The sequence below is a fragment of the Condylura cristata genome, unplaced genomic scaffold (assembly GCF_000260355.1).
Source record: "Condylura cristata isolate star-nosed mole 26May11 unplaced genomic scaffold, ConCri1.0 scaffold00011, whole genome shotgun sequence".
In the NCBI taxonomy this organism is placed as follows: Eukaryota; Metazoa; Chordata; class Mammalia; order Eulipotyphla; family Talpidae; genus Condylura; species Condylura cristata.
This window is the reverse complement of record NW_004567112.1, coordinates 19,346,408-19,367,927: the sequence shown is the minus strand read 5'-3', so window position 1 is coordinate 19,367,927 and position 21,520 is coordinate 19,346,408. Positions and strand designations below refer to the sequence as shown.

At 39.8% G+C, this 21,520-nt stretch overlaps 1 protein-coding gene across 2 annotated transcripts in view; it reads right to left on the bottom strand.

The window, feature by feature from the left end:
* The window catches only part of HPSE2 (heparanase 2 (inactive)), a 414,871-nt gene that overhangs the window by 148,084 nt on the left and 245,267 nt on the right, over positions 1-21,520 (bottom strand). For both annotated transcript variants that reach the window (XM_004680550.2, XM_004680551.2), the window contains one exon: positions 15,449-15,620. In XM_004680550.2, the coding sequence (XP_004680607.1) occupies positions 15,449-15,620 (172 nt within the window). The remainder of the gene's footprint in view (positions 1-15,448; positions 15,621-21,520) is intronic.

Sequence of the window (21,520 nt, the reverse complement as noted above, 5' to 3'; positions counted from 1 at the left end):
GTGTTCTCAGGAGTCCAGCCAGATGTCCGTGGACAGGTAAGGGAGTCCAGACTGTTCTGCTTGCTAGCTGCTTGCCTGTGATACTAGTGAGTTTGGCCTTTATTAGCAAGGACCAGTTATCTTTGTATGACTAGCACCCAATATAACATTGTGGACACAGCTCCTCCTTCGTGGGTATCTCATTGAATGGATCCTGATTTTCAACAAGTGAAGAAGGGTCAGGATGAGGTCTGAGTTTTAAGAAGATGATTTGGGCTATAGCCAAGGCGAAAGGTCCTGGTGTGGGAGGGGACTACAGAGAAACCGGAGGCTTTGAAATGTTAGATTGAAAACAGACACCGCTAGGAACACTGTGCAGTGGTCAGGAGGACAGGCGGGTGAGGCGCCCAGGGGCACATGCCATTGCCTAAGTGGGGGCACATGCCATTGCCTAAATGGACAACCCAGGAACAGATTGTGGATGCTGATATAAATGAACGTGTTTCAGCCTCTAAACATGCTGCAAAGAATGTGAAGCAAAGCATCATTGATAATAACAAATATGCAGTCACAAGAAAGTTGGTAGGGGAAAAAATCATCCTCCTTGGACAGAAAGTTCTGGGCAGATAGTTAAGAACACATCCAACTTCACGTGTCAGAAGTTGGACACTGGTTCTTCATGGTACTATCTGGAGAGCCTCATATGCACTGGAGAGTTGTCCTCCTCAGGTGGATAATTAAGTCCTTCTACAACTATCTATCATCAAAAGTAGCATTAAAGTGGAAAGGAAACTAGAGTTAGGAACATCTGAAATAGTGCTAATACTGTATTTTTTCCCTATACCACTACACCTTCTCTCTCAAAGAAATCTTTGAAATCCATAATTAAATATGAATTATATGGCTGCACACAGAGAAGTGATGTAGTTTACACAGAAATATTTAAAAGTTGGGGGCCCTCCCTGGTAGCACAATCAGTTAAAGTGCAGCACTGCAAAGCTAGATGCAGCTGCTTCAGCACCAGTTCAATCCCTGCCACTTCAATCCAAACTGACCCACATGGTGCACAGACCTCTCCTGACCCACCCACTGCTCCCCTCAGCAGTGTACTTCATGGATCTGTCTGTTCTGCTCCCCACTTTGTCTCTGGTGAATTCTCTCACGGCCCCTGCACCTCTGACCTGTACCCCAGTTCTGCATGCATAAATAAAATAAATATTTTTGTAAAAAAAGAATATTAGACAATTCCTTTGTAAAAAAAAGAAAGAAATATTTAAAAGTTGAATATAAGAAAAGACTTTAACCATGATCCTAGCTAGGAAAAATAATTATGCATCTTAAACTAATTTATGGTTTAATGAAATTCTAATTTAAAAATTTTCCAGTGGATATTTTTGAAACTATAAAATTATTCTAACATTCATCTGGAAGAAGCCAAGAAAATTCTGAAAAATTGGAATAATAAAGGGACATTTATTTGATTTACCATAATATTAAAATATGCCATAAAAATTGCAATTATTAAAACATTCCTAGGAATTAGTAAGGATATCTTAGGAATTAGTAAAGAAATGAGGAATTAGTAAGGAGATCTATGAAACAGGAGAGTTTTTTCTTAAATTATATATAAGAATTTATTACATGGAAAAGAATTTAGTTTATGGAAAACTACAGCATTTTTTTTTAATGGTGCTTTGTGATTTATAGCTATGTAGGGAAAAAATTTAAAGTCATATCCTCACCTTGTATCTTATTTTGCTCATAAGTCAAAATATAAAATACAGATTAGTTTCATGATATTTTTAGAAATATTTCAATCAGAACTTAATATTTTTAAACAAATAATACTCTCTTCTTAACATTAATAATATTAAGCATTAAAAAGTTAAAGCTACCTTTGAGAAAGTACCATTATTAAGTTATATGAAAATTGCTTTAGGTTATCATTTTCCTCTTTCCCTTTTAGAAAAATGATGGGGCCAATCTCAAGCATATAGAAACATTCTACACATATTCTGAGGAGGAACAAATCTGGGATGTAAACAATGTCAAACAAAATAAGCATTTCCAAATACAATCACACCCCATTCTTTGACAAGTGTGAAAAAAACTCACTTAAAATGGGGACTAATCTGTTTTTAGAGGTCTTTAAATAATATTTTTAAAAACCTAGAAAAAGAAACTAACCACAAGAATAACACCTAACGGGAACTGATTAAATAAAACTCCAAGGAGTAGGTAGAAGTCAGTGAAGGGGGGCAGGGAGGGGGGAGGAGGCTTCTTCTCAGCCCCGGGCTCCTTCCATGACAATTAGGACTCTCGCTGTGTCTATAGCATTCCTAGGCTCTGTTTTTTGGGTCTCTGCTGGCATCTCGAAGGACAGGACAAGTCTCAAAAGATCATAATTTTCTTTGTTCAAATGTAACACTGATAGATTCTTCTGCTCTCTTGCTCTGCCTGTTTCTCAGAAACTGGCCCAAACCACATAAATGAGTAACTTCAACACAGCTGCAGCGTGCTCAGCTACAGGAACATTAGCGGTGGAATAACATGTACACCGACCGGTGCTGTCAGGAGGGGAATACCCCTAGGAAAGGGAAATTCCATTTAGGGTCTGGAATTATCCAAGGATTTTCAGCCATCCCCTTCCAATCTAATTCCTAGATTTAGGTCTATGAATGTACAACACAAAGAGAACCCAGAATGTGACGAACAGCGAGATCTTGGTTTTCCAGGGCTGAATGTCTCTATCCCTGAATTACGAGGGAGCCCCTGGGTGATTGTTTCAGAGAGCAGGAGAGACCTGCCCTGTGTTCACACCGAGTCATAGAGGAAGGAAGGACAGGGCAGAGACTGGGCCTTGCACTAGAGGGATCTGGCCAGTGCCAGGCACACAGGTCAGTATTGGGGGTCTTCCCCTTTAGAGTCAATCTGCTGCTATGGAAAAGAACAAAATATCCACTTTCGTTGTGAGAGTTCCTTTCCTTCCCCAAGAGACCCCAAATCTGGGAGAATTTCTTTCCTTTGTTATCCACCTGCACATATGACGTATCTGAAATATTGTTGAGCCTTCTCTCCGAGGGCATATCACAGCTCTCTTCTATAATAAGGCACATCTTTATTCATGGTCTTTGGGGCTGGATTTCTACTTCGGGACCATAGAGTGCAGCCTTGAAAACTGGATTCTGAATTTTGCTCCCAGGAAGGAGCAAGTCTTCACAGAGAACTAGTATGTAAATGGGAACAAATAGTAGTAAGACTGCAGCAGCCTGCTCTTTCTTCTCTGTTCACAAAGACAGTTTCTAGGGATGCAACTAACATGAATACAGCATAACAGCCACTTGACACAACAATCCAGAGAAAACCGTGCAGACGTTATTCCTCTTCGTTACAGCAAATCAGACATCCTCCATTTGTGCAAAGTCACCGTAGATTCTGTGGCTAACTATGTACTGAGTTGTATTAGGTGACATAAAACAAGGGAAAAACTGACACCTACCTGCCTCTCTCTCCGCACCCCCCCCCCAACCTTCCTTTTCTGTGTGTGCGCACGCGCGCGCGTGTGTGTGTGTGTGTATAGAAAGCTGACAGAGCATAGCTACCTACGTGTCCACTGATTTTAAGAGCTTGTACACCTCTTTATTTAGACTTCCCTTCTAGATTATATTTCCCTTCGTTTGATAAATTTATAAAATTTTTAATACCAAGCATTTGAGATGGGCGAGACTCTTCAACCAATAAAATTACAATCATGAGTTTTAATTTAAGGGGGATCTTAAAGGAGAAGGGGGAAAGTTAGCTACCCTTTACTGACTGAAAGGCACTTGGTAAGTGGTTTACAGTACTCTTCGAGGTTGGGGTTATCACTCTCACTTTATGCATAAAGAAACCATGCTCAATATCATCCAGGTGGCATCATCCAGGTGAGTAGTTGTAGTGCCGGGATTCATCCAGTATTGGCCCTAAAGCCCTCTCTTACCTAAGCAAAGAGGCAAACTTATAATACATGTGGTACTACTTGAGCCCCTGGAGATAATACTAATAGATTTCAATACTCTTTCATTAACTTTGGAATTGGCCTGAGACAGTCAAGTGCTATTACCTGGAACTGTCCTCAAGGTGAAGCCTCTTTGCTGCTAATGGAAAGGCTATAGGATAATGTCTGGAACAAAATGGAGGCAGATGTGATTGAGCGTGACACAGAAAAGACAAAATAAGTGTGCTTCTTTAGAATGAAGATAAATGGCAGGAGAACTGAGGAGGATGAAAGAGATGTTGAAACACATTGGAAGGCTCTGGTGGGAGCTGGAAGGTGCTATTATGCTGGTTATGCATGTTGGCTGCATAGCAATCTAAAATGATGCCAGAGAAGGTACAATGACTTGGATTTGAGCAAATAAGGCTACAACTGATGTTATATAATTTCCCCTACTTGTGAACCTAGAGGGAAGGAGGCAAACGCATCAAGAAGTATCAATGACTGTTGTACAGTGAAGTTTCCAAATGTTCAAGCCCTGTTATAAAGCTGAGTCTGTGCGGGAGAAGACTGTGGAACTCAGGCAGAGAAATGCTATTTTATCTAATAGGCTAAACCATGTGACTTTGTGGAAAGAATAGAAAGAACATGGGTTCGAGAGTAAGAAAGACATCTGATTTAATGGGGCTCCACAGCTCATTAGCCATGGTACCCTGAGTAAGCTCTTAACCTCCCTGAACCATTTCAAGTGGAGAGAATAGCATCTACTCTCCAGGGTGTTTTGAGGGTTCATATCATGCATGAAGGAGTAAAGGCACTGCTGTCTGGCACAGTGTTGGCTTTCAACAAATGTGAACTTGTTAAATAATTTCATATCTGTGCATCTCTCGCCTTTGATTTGTAAAATAAAGATAACAAAAATCTGCTCTAGCTGTGTCATAGGGAAATGGTTCTTATACTTCACTGTGCAAAGAAACCCTTAAGGCCCTTGTTCAAAATCCCAAGGTCTAGGTCTCATCCCTACTTTTGGTTCAGTAGGTATGGATCAAGAATCAATGTTGCATTTTGGAGAAGCTTTCTAAGTGCTTCCAATGTAGAAGCCTTAACAAACACTGCTGTTGGCAGCCCCTAAACTCAGCAACAAGGGTAGGCCATACTTGGAAGCAAAGGTAGGCTTGTGAGCAAGGTAAGAAAGGGAAGGGAGGAAAGAATTGGAAAAGAAGGAAGTGAGGAACTTCTCTGAAGGCCTTCTATAGCCAAGCTAATTCCCTGCCCTGAGGCTCCTTCACCAATGTTCTTTTATAATTCCATTCTGACTTCGCTAACATCAGAGAACAAGAGAAACTTCCTTCATCCTAATGCCAATAACTGATAGCCTTCGGTTTGGGGTAATTAGTCTGCTTCTCTAATCAGAAAAGATGTCCTTTCCAGGGGAAAAAAAGAAAGAAAACCATAACAGAAAGCAAGTTTAGAAGCAGCAGTTGTTAACACAAGTCTCAGCTGGGAGCGGATCACTGCAGTAGACAGTGTTTCCTTGTTAATGAGCACTGAACAGCTGTTGGGAGGCTTTGTCTCTAGGGGCAGAGGTGGCAAGTCTCTTCTTATAAACTAAGAGGGAAAAACTGTTCTTCTTTCTTGTAGTTTGGTCATCATCTAACTCTTTCACAGTTGAAATGAAGCAGTAATCATTAGGAATAACACTGCGATAATTACTTTGTGCACCAAATTGGTCCCAGCTATGCATCTCCCCACTCTAAGCAGCATGTGGTGGAAGCGGCTTCCAGGCAGGAGTCGCGCTGGGAGCACCCTCGTTCCACTGACATGACGCTGCAGCTGGCCTTCTGGATCCCATCCTTGCGCAAAAGGCTACCTCCAGTCATATCAGAGGAAGCAACTAGGATGATATCTGCCTTCGCATCCGCAAATACACTATTCTTTTTAACAGTTGTGTCTGCCTTTTCTTTAGGCATCAACACATGCCAGGAACTGCATTATAAATCCTTTAACTTCACTCTCTCATTTATCTTCACAATAGGCCTAAGAAGGCAGTAATTGCTTTACTCCCATTTCACAGATGAGGGGACAAGTTTTAGGGAGACTGAGTAATTCCTGAAGATGACCTAGCTAGTTAACTAACCAGTTCTCATGTAGCTCAAAAATGCCTGCTCTGACATGTCCTAGCACTTATATATTTATCTCCTACTCTGCTAGACTGACTCAGAAGCTGTGTAATATGTCTTTATGGAAGAAGGGACCCACCAAGTTAAATATACCTAGGACACAAAATTCATAATGGGAGCTTCTTTAGTAATATAATGAGGTTTCCAGCTTTACCCATCATTGTTATCTACACTTGGAATAGAAGTGAAGTTTGTAAATCAGCAGCAAGCACTTACAAGAATTATTGGTAATGGGATACAATTAAAGATAGAAATGCTGGCTATAGAAAGACAACTACTCCGTTTCTGGTTTGTAGACCACTGACATATCCCATTCAGCGTATGGTCTGTGGTGATGGAAAAGGCAACACACAAATACAGACTTTCAGAGAAATACATGGTGACAAGCTGTGGTGAACACCGTGAGAACAATGTTGGCCGAGAGTGACTTAGCTGAGCTACTCAAGAAGAGGCCCTGAGGCATGAGAAGAAATCAACCCCTTACAAGGGGGTGGTTGTAAACTGAGCAGATGTGAAGAGTCCCAAGGACAAGAAACTTGTCCGAGAGTGAAAGCAGAAAGGATCAGGTGCGAGACGATGAGAATGAAGAACTGGGCGATGGCCAATTCATTCATTACATGATCTTGCGGACCATGATGAAGAGATTCCCTTTTATTCCAAGAGCAATGGTTATGAAAGAGTCTTCAGCAATTGACTGACGTCATGTGAACTGTGACTGTAAAAGATTTCTCTGGCAGCTGAGTGGTGAGCAGAGCAGAGAGGACAACAGTGCAAGCGGGCAGGTGCGCTGAGTTCTCCCAACCTGCTCTGCGGCACCCCTCACCTCAGGCAGGGCTCATATTCCCAGCCAATGTGGTCCAAACCATTAGTGGAACCCTAGTCCCTGAGGGCGGCTTCTGAAAATAAGACTCTGTGGTCACATGGATGGAAAAAATTCTGCATGTTGACCCCCTCCCCCCCCAACCTTCTTGGAAACGTAAACTATTGGGAACGCTTACATTTGTGTATCCCAGTATTTCTCAAACTTACTTGACTATAGCACCTCTTATCCCCCCCCTTTCCATAATGTTAATATCTTACAAAAATTGTACTCCCAGAGCACATGTGGGGAAATGCTATCATAAGTCATTGTAAGGAAAACTTACTGCATGTGCTTGATTTATTTGACCTCCCCATCTCCACCTCTTTATATTCCAACAGTTTAGACAATATTGCCTGAATCCTGCATCATGTATGTTAGATATTAAGTGAGGATATGTGCCTTCGTATGTCTTATTAATCCTCTCCATCTCTAACATCTATTTTCTGTCAACTGTTCTTTCCTGTTGATTGTCAAGTTTTTATTCTTTCCTATAGTCCCATTTTTCATCATTGTTTCTGGATCTCTATGAGGCAGCTATTGGGTCTCCTAAAGTAGTCTTCTTTATGGGTTGGGCAGGGCAGGGGCCTACAATCATGGAGGATAGAGCTGAGCCATGGGTGGACACACCTGCCCCCGGCTGGCCACTGTCCGCTCCTGAGTTGGGGCACCTACGAGGCAGGTTCTGTTTCCCCCAGAGCCCCAGGTCTCTGCGTTGCCAAGTTGCCACTCCTTACCCTGCTGAATCTGCCAGGAGACTTCCATCTGTTGGCTGTCTTGAACACATCTGCCAAAAGTCCTTTATCTGCTGATGGTCCCTCTTTAATGTGTTCGTTGTTATGAAGTTCTTTACTGATTTTTAATAGGAATTGGGATGGCTGTTCCAGGAAGAAATGGAATTTGTGCTCGGAATGCTATCCTGAAATTGAAGCCTACCTAGTATATCCCAACGCCATCTTTAGTTAGTCTGCAGATATTTCTTGAGCATATCCCTGTGTCACATCTTTTGGAAAGCTACCTTTTCTTCAGGCAATGATGCTACATTTCATGAGGTCAGTAAGCATAATCAGAGACGTTAACTGCCCCAAAGTGCAAGTCATCCCTTACCAACTCCTCCCATTCTACTCCAGCCTCAGCAATTAGCAAGGCGTGTCACTTCTATTCTAAATTCTCTATATCTCTCCAGCCATTACCTAAATCCAATCCCTTACTAGCTCATAATAAAGCAGCCTCCTTACTGAGCAATGTTGAACCCTTATTTTTGTGCCTTGAAATCTACTTGGTTTGCACGGCAGACTCAGAGATTACCAGTTAGCACTGTGCTGTCCTGACAAAAACCCTGGAGCAATTTTCCATCTTCACAGAAAACAATGTACAGCTTCTTTCCCATGTATACCTGTCCAGTAATGACCCGGCATTGTCTGTCTATGTGTTTGCTGTACTTACTAGACCTGGCTTTTGTTTGTTGCCCTGACCTTGTTTCTATTTCAGGACATGGACAAAAATGACCTAAAACCTCACCTTGAACTTTTCTTCTCTCCTCATTTTAAACAGATGGCTTCTTTTCATTCTTCTTGGCTAAAACAATTTGTTTTTTTTGTTTGTTTGTTTGTTTTAAAGATTTATTTATTTGTGCATACAGAACTGGGGTACAGGCCAGAGGCTCAGGGGCAGTGAGAGGCTTCACCAGAGACAGAATGGGGAGCAGAACAGGCAGATCGATGAAGTACACTGCTGAGGGGAGCAGCGGGCAGGTCAGGAGAGGTCTGCCACGCCATGTGGTCACCTCTGGGGCAGGCGGGAATCGAACTCATGTGGAGGTGGCTTTAGATTCTCAGTGCTGTGCTTTAACCCGCTGAACCACCAGGGAGGGCCCTAAAACAATTTGTTTTTAATGAAGTCTTTTCTAATCACCTTCTCCACATTGATCCCCTGGTCTCAAGCATGCCAATCAGCTCCTTCATGGTATTACACGAAGTTTAAAAAATTTGCTTTTTTATTTATTATTTAAGGTGTATTACTTAGTCAGGCTCTCCCTTGCTAAGCTCCAAGAGTATGAGTATCACTTTGGCTTTATTCAAATATATATAGACAGCATTTAAGCAAGTATCAAACACAAAATAGGTGTTGTTCAATAAATATTTACTGAGGGTGAATTCGGTATTCCTTGCATAGGATTGAAACATCTGTGGTAGAGCTTCAGTAAATGTTTTCAAAGAACAACTTTTTATTGCCATAGAACTAAGAAAGTTGTTAAATCCTTCCCTATGGCAGACATTGCAATAAATTCCAAGTAAGTTTTAAAAGTCTAATACTGAAAATTAAATCATTTTTAAAAGGTAGACGGAAATGAAATAGTTGCTTCTTTCTAACTGTGAGGGAAAAAGCTAACAAGAAATGAGAGAGAAATAATTATAATAAAAATAAACTTTAGAAACAAGTAAAAAAAAAAGTTTCCATGTAGTAAGCAGACCAAGATAAAACTGTCACTACATAGGTGATGCATAAATATCTTCAAGAGAAAAATAGAAGAAACTGATAAAACCCTAAAGAAAAATTCTTCATGTCTTAGATGAAAATCAAAAACGAAGAACAGCCAGTTTCCAAATAAGGAAATGATAATAACACTAGTACTTTCCATATTCTAGGCAGCATCCTAATCCCTAAAGATACCAATATGAAGATTCTCTGTCCTCATGGAGTTAATATCCTGACTGGAAGATATTCCTAGTTAGTCCTATAACTCCTGGGTAAAAAATATTTTAGATTAGTTTGGTGAACCCATAAAGCTATGATAATTATGATTTATGTAAACTACTATAATTTGTTGAAATCACCATTTGCACATTAATTTATAATGTTACACCTGTTTTTACATCTGTTTTTAGGGGAAATGAACTCAGCCTGTCGTTGCATAAGACAGATAATACTCATTCCAGGAACATTTATAAGACCCTCCTGTATTTCTTGTTCTGAGACTACGTGATGAATAAAACACAGACAGGATCCTGATCCTAATCTGTAGTCTATCAGGAGAGGCAGATACGTCAACAATTTGATAAGTGTTCTTGCAGAAAATAAACAAAGCACCACACACGGACAGAGGAAAAGATAAGAACTCTTTCCTCAAGATGTCAAGAGATCGGTTGGAAAGAGGAAAAGCAAGGGAGAAGCAGTATTCCAAGAAAGTAAAAAGGTGCAAAGGTAAACGAGGCTGTGGTGTCTTCTAAAATGTATTTAAATTTTGATGTAGCCAGAAAGCGGACTGTGCAGTGAGGGGTAGGGGTGCCCGGCCTTCCTATCTGCAAAGGGGCAGGCAGTGGACCCAAAGGGCAGGGTGTGTGGGAAAGGGTTTCGATTTCAAGAAAGAGCGATTTGATCCTATGTTACATTTCTTAGAAACTAGATAGAAATCTCTGTGGGGAAATTATTAGAATCTGAGACCTTTAAGAAAAATCATATAGGAAGGAAATGTTAAAGTTTAAAACAAAAGTGAAAAGAGGGCATGAGTGTTACTATGAAATCAGAATCAGCTGAACGCACAGCTAATGAACAAAGTGAACAAACCTCAAATGGCTTCCTGGTCTCCACCAGGCAAAATGGCCTCGGTGTGATGAGCTAATCCTGGGCAGGGGCAGAGGGCCACTACGCCTGGGGAAAACGCGTGATTCCTGTCATAGTTTACAGAATTAAAATTTAAACAACAATAAGTCAGGATCTTGAATTAATAAGATAGAGTAAATTAATAAAAATTTCCGTCTACCTTTTAATCATGTTGGGGGCATGGGGTTGGGGGAGAAAAGATACACGACCACGTGGCTCTTCTGCAACCTGGTGAAATCATTCTGAAAAGAAATTTGGCAACAAATGTAAGAGCCATAAAAATTATCATGTACTTTGACCCAAAAGCCCAACATTCTGGAATATAGCCCAAGGATGTAATTCAAAAGAAATAAAAAACCTATTTGTATAAAGATGTTTATAGCTGTACTATATATTACAGACAAAAAAAAAAAACGGGAAACAGTCCAGATGCCCAACAGTGAAGGAACACTTAGGCAGGCTTTGGTATATTAATGCAATGGAATATTTTATTGCTATTAAGAATGACAAATATGAGAACTATGTAGAAATATGGAAAGGGCAATATAAAACAATGAGTAAAATATGCAGAACTCACAATGATGCATATACAATGATAACAGCTATGTAAAATTATATCTGTATAACCAGGAGGATTGGGAAAGACTGCAGAGCTGGTAATTTAGAGCGCTGACATTTTTTATACTGTTGCTTAAATTGCTGGGAATGTTTATGTGTTTCAAGTTATATTTCACTGTGTATTTAGTACACAGCCATTAAAAAAGATAAATCTTCATTTTCTTCTTATAAAAGAAGAATAAAAGAACAGAAGTGTTCCTCAGTACCATCTCTGGCCTAAGTGATTTTTTTCTAGTGTCTTGATTCCTGTTAGTTCTTAGGTGTGAGGAAGTCGACCCCACCCCTTGCCACTACATCTGTCACCAAGGGTGGAGTTCAAGCTTCATGTAGACAGCAAATCAGCAGTAGGTACTGATGTTTGCACCCTGGCCACAAACAGGCGTGCCCTCTCTATGCCCTATGCACAGGGTGAAAGCATCTCCTCAGTATTATTTTAAATCTCTGACACAGGGTGTTTTTTTATTCTTACCATCTATTACCCAATCAAACTGCCCCTGAACTTAATGAAGACTCATTCCTCTGGATTCCATTTCTTCTAAGCTTTAAAGGACTTTGCACTTTGGCAATATTCTTTTGCTCTTTTATCACTGAGTTCTTTACTGCTGGATGAGCTTCATCTCCCATATTAAGGGGGGAAATGTCACCCCTGGCTCCATGTCTCCTCTCATATTTCTACTCTTCTACATAGAACAAACTCTTTGAATAAAGAGTGAGAAGTTAGATACAAAAATGTGGGCAGCTCAGGAGAGTTTGTTCTATCAGACTTCAAACAAATGTATGTGATTTCTGTTATCACACCACTGAATTGTTTCTCCAGGTCAACATCCTTCACGTTGCTAAACCCAAAGGGACTTTTGTCCTGCTATATGACCTCTTGGTCTCCTAGCAATACTCCCTCCTTATGGAAACTCTTTTCTTGGTTCCCGTGATAGCTCACGCTCTCCCTTTTCTCTCACCTCTGGGGCCATTCTTTTTTCCTCACATCTCTAAACGTGGAGTTCCTTTGGACTCTCTCATTCTGTCTCTTTTCTTTTTATGTTTTCTCCAATTGGTCTCCCTTCTTCCAGGAACCGTAAATCCCATTTCCATTCTAATGACCACCAAAATGACTCTCTCTAGCAGAGACCTTGATCCAGTGAATAATAATATACTGGACATCTCCATTTAGACTCATGTATAATAAACATACAATGAAAACTAACATCATGATATTCTTCCCAGAATCAGTTATTTCCCCAGACATCCTTCTCAGCACCATGCACCTCGTTACTTACACTTTCCTATGCCCCATCACCGTACGCATATCCAGTATATCACTGAGTTTATGGATTTTTACCCAGAGCAACGCGGTCCATTGCCATGGCCCTTGCCCGGATCCCCATCACAGCTTCTCTGTATTACAGCAATACCCTTCTTGCTGATTTCCCTGCTTCCTCTCCAATCCATTTAACATCAAGTGGATAAAGCATATTGCAAGGAAGCAAAAGTCTGCCATCCCCAAATATTTCTTCTTTGGTTGATTCCATGGGACAGGCTCTGAAGGCTAGGTGGAGGCTGCTTTTGAAAAAGGCATTGACAGTGGATCTCAAAAAGGGAATCTCCCAGGAAGACCAAATCTTCTCTCTTTTAGAAGGAAAGGCAGAACTTAATATGCATACCTTGGTTTAGTGCCTTTCTTCTTAAATTCTGTAACTTACCTTCCCTTTCCTGCACTCTACCCCCTTATCTTAGACAAGTTACTTAAGGTGTCTGAAGTCATGTGATAAGTTAGTCAGTTTTACTGGGTGTCTCCTCTGTAGACCAGAGGTATACATGTTATTACTAAGCTTCTATTTTTCTCCTTCATTTTTTCTTGTACCAATCTATCTAATACTTGCTTGATTATTTGCTACCCTAGAAGAACCCAGAGGGGTCCGCGATGATTTCCTTTGCAGCCCAACAATACTTACTTACAAAGCAAATCAAATTATTTCCTGCCTCAGTTTAAAAAGATTCAATACCTGTCTCACTACAGTTAGAAGAAATTCTACGCCCATAAACTACATCTATAAACCCCTATAAAGTATGATCACTAATTATTTATCTAGATATTCCTTTCACCTTGGTCCTCTTTTTAGCCTCAGGATGCTTGCATGTTATTTTCTTTGTGCAAAACTACTGACACTCTCACTTTTCACTCTATCTAGCTATACTTACTCAGCATTTTGTTATACACTCACTATTTCTTCCTCTCTGTGTGACTTCATGAGGGACCCTTCCAAGATGTCACAGTTACTCATAACACCACATACTTCTCTTTGGGATTGCTTTTGTCTTAATATCAGTAGACTAATGTCTATTTCTCCCCTATCATATTATATATTCTATGCGGGTAATGAAAGTATCTGTTTCTGTTTATTATTATATTATATTCCCAGCTCCTAACAGCTGTTGCTCAAAAAGCATTTGCATAATGAAAGACTGATCAATGTAGGGTCATGCTACTCAGAGAACATCGTGGGTCTCATGAGACGATATTAATCACATCATGAAAGTAAATGAAATCATTATACACATGTGACTATTATTCTGTAATTATAACATGTAAAATAAAACTCTCCATCACCATTTCACACACACACATACATACAGTAATTCAAAGTTAAGTAATTTCAAAATATACAAAGGGGAGCTTATTGCTACATTTGTAGGTGGGGCCTACATCATTGTTCTGTAAGAAAAAGATGTAGTTATTCCTGACAGAGAAAGGAAGAAAAGAGAAGGGTAGGGAAAGCCCAGAAGCAGAAGTAAGGGCTTGGAGACATTTTATAAATTAAAGTGCCTCAAATTAAATTTTAAGTTGTTAATGTTATCACGGTGTTAATCTCCCGCCTTCCCAAACCTTCAGTAATGTCTGCTATGTTCACTAGTTTAGATTAAGAATAAGCCACTACCTGGACCCTCCTTGATGGTGCACTAAGAAGCTAAAGCCACTTCAGCTGAGTTCAATCCCTGCCCCGGAGGTGACCCAAACAGCGCGGCAGACCAATCCTGACTCACCCGCTGCTCCCCTCAGCAGTGTACTTCCTCAGTCTGTCTGTTCTGCTCCCCACTCTGTCTCTGGTAAAGCCTCTCGCCGCCCCTGCAGCTCTGGCCTATACCCCAGTTCTGTATGCATAAATAAATAAATCTTTAAAAAATAAATAAATAAAAGGAAGAAGCCACTACAAAGGGAAGAGGGAGTCACACAGCCATCAAGATAAGGAGACACGCAGGAGGTTGGTCAATGGGTTCTCATTTCTAGGATGTATCTGTTTACACTTGTATTGCATTTACCTAAACTCACTTGGTATCTGTACTTCACTAGAAAATATCTTACTCATCTTCAAAGGAACTCATCAATTGCAGGAGTAACCATACCTACCAGAGTATGACACAAGACTGCATAAAAAATCCTTGGAGTAATCAGGGGTCCAGACAAGCTCCTGACTCTCCCAGCTGCACTGTTCCCACGATTCCTGCTCCAGTTACATCCCCACCTTAGTCTTGGATTCTACACACATCTTCAGCCTTCTTCATGCCGCTCCCTCAGACATAACCTACATGACTGGACCCACCAGGCAAAATTATCCCCCCATTCAATCTGACCTGGTGAATCTAAGTCAGAGACCACTTAACAGTGTATTATCTACAATCAGTGCTTAAACAAAAACCTTAGTAGATTCAGTCAAAAATAAAGAAATCAGGTGACAGCAATTCTCAGGATACCTGGTAATAATACTTTAGGCTAAACTATACTTTAATCTACAAAGTATTTGTAGTGTGTAGTAACTTTTTAGCCCAGTTTCACTGGCCAGGATTTTGTCAAGCTCCACTTTCTTTAAGAGATCACAAAAAAAAAAAAAGAAGAAGAAGAACAGCTAATATTCTGCCTTTATAAAACACATAAAATGGTCCCATGCAATACCGTAATGTTAAATGTGCTTTTTCCAAGCACATATTCCTTCCACCCCATGCTGGAGACTATGCAATGCCCCGCCAACCCCATCACATGGTGGTGACTGTGGACAGTCTGCAGAAACAAGAAGTGTTTCCACTGTTTGATGGAAAACCCCTGATTTACTTGGAGAAACCACTACAGAAAAAGTCTCTCCATCTTTCTTACGTCTGGAAACAACCAGGAAAATACAAATGACATTAACTTATTACATTTAGAAGACAATGCCATAAGAACAGCTCAATAATCTGACCTACCCATCTAGGAGGGCGATGACATTCTTCCTGGGCCGCCCAATATTAGGGCCATACAAGCTGGCTCTGGAGTAAATCCGCAGGGGCTGCAACAGGCGCTTCAGCTGGATGTAATCCTGTCCCAGCTGGCTGCCGTTCACTGCCCGGCCGTGCACCGTCCGATAGTTATTTGGCTCTAGGTTAGAAGCAGACATGCAAGTCAGAGTTGAAAGGGGGTGGGGGGCTTTGCCAACCCTTCCTCTCCACAGATCACTCTGCCTTGTTCTTAATGTGAATATCATAACCAAACCGAGGGTGTGAGCTCGCTGACCTTGAGGACCCACCTGAACAAAAAGTCAAGTGCCATCTTACTGTTCTATTAATTATAAAAATAATCTTCACAAAAGGGTGCCTAATTCACGACACAGAGGCCACATTGATTTTCAGGTGATACTCTGCAGAGTTTGGTATATAGGGTGTAATCATGTCCCCCCAATTCTCACCTACTCAGAACCTCAGAATATGACCTTATTTAGAAATAGAGTTTTTGAAGATACAGTCAGCTAAGATGCAGTCACAGGGGGCTGTGGGGTGTCCCAAATTAAAATTACAAGAAAGGTGAGGGAAATTCAGATACACAGACACAAGGAAGAAGGTCACGTGTCAAAGGAAGCAGAGGCTGGAGGGATGCGGTTATGTCAAGGATTGCTAGCTACCACCATAAACACGGACTTGGGGTAGATTCACCCTTGGTCTACAGAAATCAACTGTGCTGACGCTCTGATTTTGGACTGCTGCTTCCTGAACTGAGAAAATAATTTTCTGTTGTTTTATTCTGCTGAGTTTGTGATTTGGTATTAGGACCAGGAAGTGAATAAAAATGAGAAAAATTAAAAATTCATAAAGAGGGTCATTGTACCAAAAAGCAAGAAGAAACTTGATGTTCAATAATAGCAAAGTGGCTGAGTAAAATAATCTTTAGTAGAGCTCTCTACCCAGTTTCTATCAACTTTGTAGTTCTAAAGAAGAAAGGAAAGTCCTGAAAACCTAGGGGGGGGGCTAACTTGATTTTAATTGAAGCACGTGCCCCAGGAAAGGTTAACACCATGGTTAGTTTGAAGCTGTGGTACTGGCAGAGCAAGTAATAGCCTGACATGTTGGGGAAAAAAAGTGAACAGAAAGATTTGGGTCTTAAGACAGCTACCGTGGGCATATTGTAAACTCACACTTAGCTCTCACAGCCTAAGAGGCTGGGCATGCTCAGGGAGAGCTGAGCAGGCACCAGCTAACCACACACTCCCAGGTAAATGTGAAACCTACCACATTCATAAAGAAGAAGGCATGTAGGAAAGTAAAACCAAATCAGACTTGTATACTACCTGAATTTTGAATGCATCCCCCAACTTACACACAGATCCACTCATAGAGGATATAAGTCCCTTCCTCAAAGTAAACACAGCCCTGGTCATTGCCTAATACTAAGTTATGTTTGCTCAGGGCCATCCTGCGACAGGCCTAAAAAATTAAAGACGGAAAAATCTTTAATCTTAGGAGAAAGGTGAGCAGCTACATGTTGCAAGGGAAACTAACTTACAGGATACAGGAAAGACTAAATAAGCAAATAAGAAACAACAACAACAACCTCTGGGATAAAGGATTCATAATCCAGAGTTGTTCTAACATACTATGTGAGATGTGTAGTTTGCGACAACAAAATTAAGGCATGCAAAGAAATAGAAAAAAATAAGAGCATGATCCATAAATGTGAGGGGAGGAGCAATAAATAGAAACTGTCTTTTAGGGCCCCCAAACAATGGATTTATCAGCTAAGGACCTCAAGACTGCTATTACATATATTGTCATAGTACTAAAAGGAAGAATAAAAAGTAAAAGAATGTATGATGCTATTGACTAATCAAAAAGGAATATAAATAGATAGCTAGAAGTTATAAAAATATTAAGTAGAAATCGTACAGCAGAAATGACTCTTCATGTAATACAGGGGAACACAACGAGGTTTACAGCTGAATTCTTACCAGAAACAACAGAAGCCAGAAGACAGTGGAATGATTCAAAATGTTAAGAGTAAAAGACAAAACGTTAACTGAGAATTCTATATGCAGCAGATTAGTCTTCAAAGCTGACAGCAAAAGGTAGACTGCCCAGAAAAACAGAGGATGAAATTTGTTGTGAGAAAATCTGACTTAAGAGATAATAAGATCAGGAAGTCTTTAGGAGAAAGGAAATGATGTTTCCAGCAAGTCGGGGAAGAGGGAACTTCCCAGCTCATCTTTTGAGGCAACTATTCCTGATACCACAGCCAGACAAGAGCACAAGGAAAGAAAATCACAAATAGTCCCCATAAATATGAATCTGAAACTTGCCCCCCAAATATTTACCAATTAAATCTACCAGTATTTTGAAAGTATTATACAGCATCACAAGTAGCAATTATACCAGGAATATATGATTGATTTAATATCAAAACCCAACTAATGTAAGATAACATAGGTAGAATAAAAGACCAAAGCCACATTATCATCTCACCAGATGTATATAAAAGCTTCTGACAAAATCTAAGCTCCATTACTGATAAATACTCTGAACAACTACAGATAGGAAGGATCTTCCTCTTGCTGAACATATCTAAGAAAACACTACATGTTTAATAGTGAGAGACTTTCCTAAGACTGGGAACTAGAGAAGAAAATGTGTTTTTGCCACAACTCCAGGATGTATGAAATGTTGTAGTCAGTGGAACCAAGACAGAAAAAAGAAGTAAAAAGTATCTAAATTAAAAAGGAAGAAGTAAAATTGTCATTATTCTCAGACAATATATGCTCTATACAGAATCTGAAGAATTCACACATGGGAAAAATACAAGATCTAAAAACCATGATCAGCAATATTGGAGGATTAAAAAAAGACACATATAAAATCAATTATATTTCTAATAAAAGCAATGCACAATACAAAACTGAAATTAAGAAAGGACATCCACTCACAGTTACAACAAAAAAATAAAAGTTTTAAGAAATTTAAAAATTGAGCAAAAGAAGTAGAAAACATGCACTGAAAATTACAAAGCATTGCTGAGAGGAATTTAAATTTCAATATGTAAGGAGAAATCTATGCTCATGGGTCGGAAGAGTCAATACTGTTGTGGTGGCAGTTATCTTTACACTTATCGATACATTCAAGGCTATATCATCTAGCAAACTTTTCTGAAGACATAACAAGCTGATCCTAAAATTTACATAGACATACAAGCATCCAGCATAGCCAGAACAGTTCTGAAAGAACACATCTGGAAGTTACAATTTGCAATCTTAAAACTCATTAGGCTATTTGTAATTAAGGTCATGTGGCCACAACGGAAGTGCAGATATAAAGACCAGTAATACAGAATTAAGAGCCCAGAAGCACATACATATATTTATGGTCAACTGATTCGTTATATGAGTATCAGGACAGGAATGAGGGAAAGAATAACAGTTAAGAAGGAATTCTACCAGGACAACTGGAGATCCAGGCACACTCAAAAATAAAGTCCCAATCAATCTATACTCAAATGTGAGAGCAAAAGCTATAAACCTTTTAGAAGAAAATAAACAAAGCTCATTCTGTGTTCTTGAGTTAAGCAAAGATATGACACTAAAAGCACAATCCATAACATTTAAAAATTACAAATTGAACTTTATCAAAAGCCAAAACATCTGCACTTTAATAGATGCCAGTAAGAAAATGCAAGGATAAGCTAAAGACTGGGAGAAAATCCAGTTTTTATCATGTTTAATAAAGAACATGTATTGATAATATAATCAAAATTCTTGCACCTCAATAATAAGATAACACAAACAAAAAGGCAAAGATTTGAGTGGACATTTCACCAAACATTTAAGAACAGCTAATAAACAGATTAAAGAACGCTCAGTATCAATAGTTATTAGGCAGGTACAGATTAAAGCCACATTAAAATAATACTTTGAATCCACTTAAATGGCTATAATTAAAAATGGCATGCAAAAGGGAGTCAAAACCCACACACTGGATCACTAGGGAGCAATAAAAAGGAATGAATGACTTCTACATGCTACTACAACATAAATAAGCCCCAAAACATATGAAAGAAGTCATATGCAAAAGGTACAGACATAGGAGCTGTCCCTAACAGGACCAGCCTAGAGAGACCGGCAGCAGAGAGTGTTCCCTGGGGCTGGAAGTGACTCTAGCGCTGCCTGCAACAGGCACAAGGGGTGTTTTGGGAGTGAGGCAAATCCTCTAAAACTGATATGTGGAGATGGTTGTGCAAGAATGTAAATTTACTAAGAGTCATTATACTGAAGAAAAAAAAAAAAACGGAACAAGGAAGGGAGGCTAGAAGGGTACCCCCATTCCTTGTCAGAGAAGTAGTAAGTTCAAGCGGAATACATCAGTTTGAATTACTGAAGGGGAAAATTTTGAGAGAATAATAATAAACTGTTTTTTTTTAAAAGATTTATTTATTCATACAGAACTGGGGTACAGGCCAGAGTTGCAGAGGGTGAGAGGATTCACCAGAGACGGAGTAGGGAGCAGAACAGGCAGATCATGGAAGTACACTGCTGAGGGGAGCAGCGGGCGGGTCAGGAGAGGTCTGCCACGCCATGTGGATCTCCTCCGGGACAGGCGGGGATCGAACTCATGCGGAAGTTGCTTTAGCTTCTCAGTGCTGTGCTTTAACCCGCTGCGCCACCAGGGAGGGCCCAATAGTAAACTGTTTTAAGGCCTATTTATTATCTACCTCCTCTCTGTAGACAGCATATTTACCTGTTAGGTACTGTGCATGTCTTGAAGGTGGTACAGTACATCTGGCACCTACTAGTCAGTCAATACCTATTTTATTGGTGCATGAAAGCGGAATGAAGAAAGCCAAGAAGTTTGAACAGATTTAGCACTTGCTTCCGCCATTAGCTTTCCCCTTCACCTCCCTGAATAGTCTGTTACCTTTATAATATTTACTTTCTTTACCTGTATACTACTTTGAATTTCTAATAGAATTTGAAAGTGCCTGTCAACTAAATACTACTCAACTACAGAATGACAATATTACTGATAATTGCAAACATAAACCTCTTAAGGAAGAAACTTCAAGTCTTCCAGTAGCAGGGCATACTATGTGTTTAAAAATAAACATAATATTCCACGTTGTATGTTCACTCTCTGTCACAGTGTGTTCTACCAAGGGGAACAGTAATGGGTGGAGACATTTCAATGTCTCTTCCTTTCTACCCCCAGCACTGAGCATAATATTTTGCACAGCAGGTGTTTAAAACATTCACGTTAAATGCAGGAATAAGAGTAGGTATGTGGATGGGAGAGTGTGGAGAAAGAGTCAAGAGGATGAAGGTGAATACAATGAGAAGCAGACAGGAAGAAGGGAAGGAGAAAAGTGAGCAGACAAAGACGCTATAAGTAGTTCTCTTCCTCTTCCTCCTTTCTACTCCCATCTGTCTAATTCCCTATCCATCAAAATGTTATCCTCTAAAAAAAAACAGTTCTCTGAGCTTCATAAACAGTTGCCAGTAGTGTTTCTACCCTGTGTTTGGCCTTCGCAGGCTGTAGCTGTTAGATATTACAGAAATATACACTTACGTTATTGTATAAATGGCTATATATAAACACACCATATATTTATCCATACAAACACAGCCTAAAAGCTTAATAAATGTTGTGCAAATGAATGAATAAATATAACTGGCCTATCAGAATCTCTAAAGGGGTAACCTTTATAAAGTGAGAAATTTCATTTTGCTAATTCACTCAGTAGACATTAGATTCCAAGAAACTGAGTCATATAACTAAAATCATAAGAGAATGTGGATGAATGCTTAGGTCAGACATAGGGATGAATATATGAAACTGATTCAGGAATGAATTACAGTAACTATAATTTGCTCACAGAGTGGGAAGATTTAGGAAGCACTCTGATAAATTATAATATTGTCATCAATTAGAGATGTTGCATTATCGCTAGATAATGTAATATTGTAGAGCCCTTGAGAAAACAAATATGTTTCCCTGGAGCAGAGCCGGACTCTTTCCAGGGTTTTAGTA